This window comes from Caretta caretta, chromosome 21 (assembly GCF_965140235.1).
Source record: "Caretta caretta isolate rCarCar2 chromosome 21, rCarCar1.hap1, whole genome shotgun sequence".
Classification (NCBI taxonomy): Eukaryota; Metazoa; Chordata; order Testudines; family Cheloniidae; genus Caretta; species Caretta caretta.
In genome coordinates this window covers 6,189,015-6,194,865 of record NC_134226.1, presented here as the reverse complement: position 1 = coordinate 6,194,865, position 5,851 = coordinate 6,189,015, and the positions used below count along the sequence as shown (strand labels likewise).

General features: G+C 51.1%; 1 protein-coding gene across 3 annotated transcripts in view; it reads left to right on the top strand.

Annotated features, from left to right (window-relative positions):
* IKBKE (inhibitor of nuclear factor kappa B kinase subunit epsilon) overlaps positions 1-5,851 on the top strand; it is a 32,742-nt gene that overhangs the window by 4,628 nt on the left and 22,263 nt on the right. For all 3 annotated transcript variants that reach the window (XM_048826932.2, XM_075122007.1, XM_075122008.1), the window contains exons 4-7: positions 709-844; positions 2,282-2,463; positions 3,117-3,277; positions 4,687-4,797. In XM_048826932.2, the coding sequence (XP_048682889.1) occupies positions 709-844; positions 2,282-2,463; positions 3,117-3,277; positions 4,687-4,797 (590 nt within the window). The remainder of the gene's footprint in view (positions 1-708; positions 845-2,281; positions 2,464-3,116; positions 3,278-4,686; positions 4,798-5,851) is intronic.

The window sequence follows — 5,851 nt, the reverse complement described above, 5'->3', positions numbered from 1 at the left end:
GTAAGTCTGTCGCTAGCTCTGCAATGGGAAAGGTGTGGGTTGATGGTAAAGCAGTGGGACTTGGCTTTTAGCAGCTGTGACAAGGCACCGGTTGCTGGGATGGGCTGCTGCTGCCAAATAACCGCAGCTTCTTCCTGTGGCTTTTCTCTACTCACCCTCGACCCTCCCTATTGATTCAGCTCAAAGCACTTTACAACCATTCACTCGTGACCTCTTCCAGCGTCCCTGTGGTGGTGTTGCCCACTGATGGATGGCGCACTGAAGTGACTTGGCCAAGGCCCCAGGCCAGCTGAGTGATGCAGCCAGGAATAGAACCCAGGTGCCCTGCCGGCACGTCCGGTGCTTTAACCACTAGTCTACCCGGATTCCCACGCCCTAGGCGATGGAGCCAAGTGTCCTGGATCACACACTCAAGCGGTTCATTGGCCAATTCCTTCGAGTTCTGGGTGTTGTGTTAATCACAGACTTTGTTTTGGGTGGCAGAGCTCATTTTCCCACCCAACGTACTCTTGCCTGTGGAGTCAGTTGTCTCTGACTAGAATTGCCACGTAGGCCGCTCGGGCAAGGAAGGGATGTCACCCTCCCGTGGACGGGACAAGGGGTGGGACACAGCAGCCTACCCTGGGACTCTGTGCATAACGCAGCATCACAGGGTCACTGTTTCTCAGGATGCTGCTCAAGGGATCAGTCTCTCCTTCTGCCTCCCAGACTCAGGGAAACAGCAAGCAGAAGGTGCTGGTGATGGAGTACTGCTCACGTGGGAGCTTGCTGAGCGTATTAGAAGATCCAGAGAACTCCTTTGGCTTGTCCGAGTCAGAGTTCCTCATCGTGTTGCATTGTGTTGGTAAGTCTCAGAGCTACTAGCTTGGGTGTCTGTGGCGGGAAAGGGGGATAAACGAGTGCTCGATGCAGCTAGTGTGGACATGGGATTTGCATTCTGCTGTATATAAGAACAGCCATACTGTGTCAGATCAAAGGTCCATCTAGCTCAGTATCCTGTCTTCCGGCAGTGGCCACTACCAGCTGCCCCAGAGGGAATGAACAGAACAGGTAATCATCCAGTGATCCATCCCCTGTTGCCCATTTCCAACTTCTGGCAAACAGAGGCTAGGGACACCATCCCTGCCCATCCTGGCTAATAGCCGCTGATGGACCTAACCTCCATGAACTGATCTAGTTCTTTTTTGAACCCTGGCCTTCGCAACATCCTCTGGCAAGGAGTTCACAGGTTGACTGTGTGTTGTACGAAGAAATACTTCCTTTCCCTTGTTGCCTCTTAATTTCATTTGGCGGCCCCTAATTCTTGTGTTATGAGCAAGCAGACAATAACACTTCCTTATTTACTTTCTCCACACCAGTCATGATTTTATAGACCTCTGTCATCTCCCCCCTTAGTCGTCTCTTTTTCTGACCTGAAAAGTCCCAGTCTTATTAATCTCTCCTCACACCCAGCTCCTCATTAAATCTGCTCTTCTGTAAAGATGTGGATGGGGGCAAAAACTAACTTACTGCATGCCTGGAGGTGCATTTTACAAAGCAGTGTGAATGGTGGAGAGTGAAGGCCTTTGTCTGCCGAATACACAGGGAGTATGGTCCCTCCACCAGAAGTGCATTTCCCCTACCCACTTGTCCTCTGCTGAGGCCAGCTGTGACTGTTAGTCAGCTCCCTTAAGAACTGAGACTGCCAAATTCAGGCCACCAAATGGTAAGCGCTGTCAGTCACTACTGACCCAGGCTGGATTTGAACTAGTGACTTGGCAGGTGAAAGACTCCATACCCTGGAACGGAGCCCCTGTACTGTCCACTTTCCCACCCTGAGAGGCGGTTAGATGAGTGGGCGTCTCCAAGAACTTACGTTGGCAAATACTCTAGGTGCTGCAAAGCTCTCTGTCCCTGTAGCAAGTCCATCCTGAGCATGTCAGGAATGTCTCGCTGCGCTTCTCCATTGGGGTGCTTGGATTCTGAGGATGCCCTTGGCATCCTGGGGGAGCTGAGAGACTGAACTGTGCAAATGAGCAGGCAGGTAGGTTGTGCCCACGCTATCACACGTCGGAGATGGTACGGTTTGCCTCTGCTCCCTTCCCCTCTTCAGAATGGGCCTCGTGCTCGTGATTTTCCTCTGTCTATCCCAAGCTCATGTTTGCTTCACCGGGTCTGAAAGCTGAACCCAGGGCCGCCTGCCTCCCTCAATTCTAGTCCACACTGCTGCTTGTTAGCCAAGCCAGCTCAGAGAAGCTGCGGCCATTCTCAGCAGTGTCTCACTTCCCCTTTATGCTCGTAGTGGCCGGCATGAACCACCTTCGTGAGAACAGCATTGTCCATAGGGACATCAAACCAGGAAACATCATGCGGCTGGTGGGGGAAGACGGGCAGAGCATCTATAAGCTCACGGATTTTGGGGCCGCTCGAGAGCTGGACGATGACGAGAAGTTTGTGTCCGTCTACGGGACAGAGGAATATCTTGTGAGTAAAGCAAAATGCCAGTTTCTTAACGAGCAAGAGTTCAGGAAGGAAGGGTTACTTTCCTCAGCATATGTGGAATGGTAGGAGCTTGGGCTGTTGCTATGCTTAGTGTATAACAACAATACTTAGCTCTGCTATAGCACTCTGCGTAGGTAGATCTCAAAGTGTTGTACATAGGAGCTCACTATTGTTATCCCCATTTTACCAATGGGGAAACTGAGTCAAGGGGGGGTGGGGGAAGTGACTTGCCCAGGATCATCCAGCAGGTCAGTAACAGAGCTTGGGACGAGATCCTAGGTCTCTAGTCTCAGTCCGTTGCTCTGGCCACTTAGAATGGTGGACGTCCTCTCTGTCTCCAAGCGTTTCATTCATCGAGACTCATTTGCTTGAACTTCGCTTTCTATGGCCAAGGTTTTTGAAAGTGACTGGAGATTTGGAATGCCTCAATTTTGGGGAGCCCAGCTTACAGGGATCTGACTTTCAGTGCCTACGTTTTTGGAAAACCAAGCCCTCTGAAGTGTTTCATTTTGGGCACCCAAAAATGGAAGAACCCTAAATCACTAGTCACTGGGGAAATCTTGGCTTCCATGACCGATCTGCTATAAGTAAAGCAGATTCATTCACAATGCATTTCTTCCTCTTCATCCTATTAGCACCCGGACATGTACGAGCGAGCGGTTCTGAGAAAACCCCAGCAAAAGGCTTACGGGGTGACTGTAGATCTGTGGAGCATTGGGGTAACCTTTTACCATGCTGCTACAGGCAGTCTCCCATTTATCCCCTTCGGCGGACCTCGCAGGAATAAAGAAATCATGTAGGTAGTGCCACCGACAGGAGTCCGGTGTTTACATGGGCTTTGTGTTGTGTTTTTTGGCTGAGTTTGGTGAATTGATTTTGTGTCCTAAAGTGAGAAGCTGTAAGGAAGAGTGGATGAGGTGGGCTACATGGAGAGTGAGCAATTCACCCCAATCCTGACCTGCAATACCTCTTGCTATGCCGTGCTGTGCCCCACTCCAGATCTGCCAGTGCCTTCTACTCCTTGTGTTGCATCCTTTTCTTGAGTCCTGCCTCTGTCCCGATATGAAGCTCTTAGTCTCAGATGTCTGCTGAAGACCCATTTCAGCCACAGACTCCTCATTGTGCTGTTTTTTATTAATGTGGAATTCAACGGGTCTGTTTGTGTTTATGCACCTTAGCTAGCTGATGATTTAATCACCCAGATTCTCACGTATACCTTAGATCTGCTGGAAGTGTAGCCTGCGGCTGGCTTCATCTGCAGTTCCCAGCATGCCCTGCTCCATGCTGCTGGGAGGAAAGGCCTCTTGGGACAAGACAGAACACGAACGATATAGTAGGGACTGCACGTTCTGTGAGGCTGCCCCATTTTGGCAAGTCACCAATGCAGCCCCTGCTATTGACTGCCCCTGTGGTTAGCACTACAGTGTCAGGCAGCAAAGCCCACTTGGAGACCAAGCCGGCCATGCTGTCCCTAACTCAAGTACATGGGGGATTAACTGGGTTCTGCTCAGGGTGCGCATCCAGGCAGGAAGACGGCAGAGCTGCAGCTGGCAATCAGTGCCCCTTTCTATGGTACGTTTGCCCTGATAACGGTGTTTCTGTGGCTTTGTGGTTTAACGGCTGAAAGATGGGGCAGCTTCTGACTTGACTTCCATGCTGTTGCTTGAAGTGTCCGCCCTCCCCCCCCCCCACGTCTTCTGAAAGCGATGCAGCTTTTCCCCCGAGGGATGATGGAAACAGGTTTTGGATTTTTCTTTTCATACCTTTGTACTTCTAGGTTTGGGGGGGGGCGGGGGGAGAGGGGTTTGGTGGTTGATGGTTCTGGATCGCAGCTTCCAAAAGCAGATGCCTAAACTGCACCCATGAAAGAGGCAGGTGCAAACTAGTCGAAGCATGCGTGGGTTATGTAGCTGCACGTGCAGTTGCCCATTGGCTTAGCTAGCACGCACAGTCTCTGCTTGCTTCTTCCCGTTTGCCTGGCTTTCCATGCACGGTTTAGGCACCTCTCGTTGTTGGTACATTTTGGTTCTGTGCATTGAAACTCCTCCCCTATGATATGGGAAGGTGGAGACTGATTTTCTCCCCTCTCTGTGCCTGTCCTCCCTACGCACTTGCCAAGAGGTTTGCAAGCCCAGTGGTTGGAATGTGCCCAGGGGAGGCCAGTTGTCCAGTTTCCACCCAGCGGAACGACTTTTCTTTCAACAGGTATAAAATAACGACGGAGAAACCTGCTGGAGCTATCGCAGGCGTCCAGAGGCAGGAGAACGGGCCCATTGAGTGGAGCTACGAGCTGCCCATCACCTGCCAGCTGTCTGTGTGAGTACTGGAGGGGGTGGGGTTGCTTCCAGGGAGCTCTCCCTCCTCCTGCTTTGATCATAGGGCCTCCAACCAGTCAGTGAGTGGCACAGACAGAAGTGCTGCTTCGGGTTGGAAAAGAGCACAGGGACTCTGCTCTGCCCTCAGCATACTCCAGGGATGTAGTTATGCCGTTGCAAACGTCCCTCCCATCGTGCCCGGACCAGGTGAGTCTGGAATGATATTAATTCCTCTATATAAATGATATTTCTCAATGGTGCTTAAGGAGAGGTAAACGCCGTGTTCAATGGGATTTGGGCACTGAAAATCTCGGCTGTAAAAGCCTGGTCGTTCCGTCGGCTGGGCTTCTCCGGGCATCCCATTTTCTCTGTATCTGATTATAAGCTCTCGGGGGCAGGGACTGCGGTGTTGTGCGTGTCATGCATGCTTACGCCGCCTCGCTGTGCTCCCCCCCTCCAGTGGCTGGACTGCAGAGATGGTGGAGTTGGCTACATCCTTTGAGAGCTGGGGCTTTTAGCAGGCTCTTGCTTTTTGATCAAAAGGTGCGTGACTTCAATCCCAGCTGCCCGCGATCCTCCCCAGTGCCCCGTGTCCCACACAGCGCTGGGCACGCGGCTGGTGTTGAAATAAAGAACCTTGAGTGTGATTAAGGCTTTCAGAGCAGTACAAGGCTCTCAACAAGCTGTGATTGCAGCCTCAAAGAAAATGTGTGGAGCACACTGCTCTCTGTGCCCTTCCTTATAGTTGTCTGTAACTATACCCCTGTGGTCTGTGATGTGCTCATTCATATGTGCCTGGGGCCTGATTCTCATTTATGTTAAGGCTGGAGTGGTGTCAAGGGCCTAAGTGTATATAAAATGCCTCAAAACAGTTCGTGTTTGTCCCGTGCTGTACATCCAGAGAAAGAGATTTTGCCCATTTTGTCACATGTTCCCTCCCAGTTGAAGTGACTCACATTGTTTTGGTTAATTCCAAAATTTCCCACTATTGACAGTGTCTGTATTAACCCTTTCGCAGCAGAAGATAGTTTTGGTACTTAAAATCAGAATTTAGG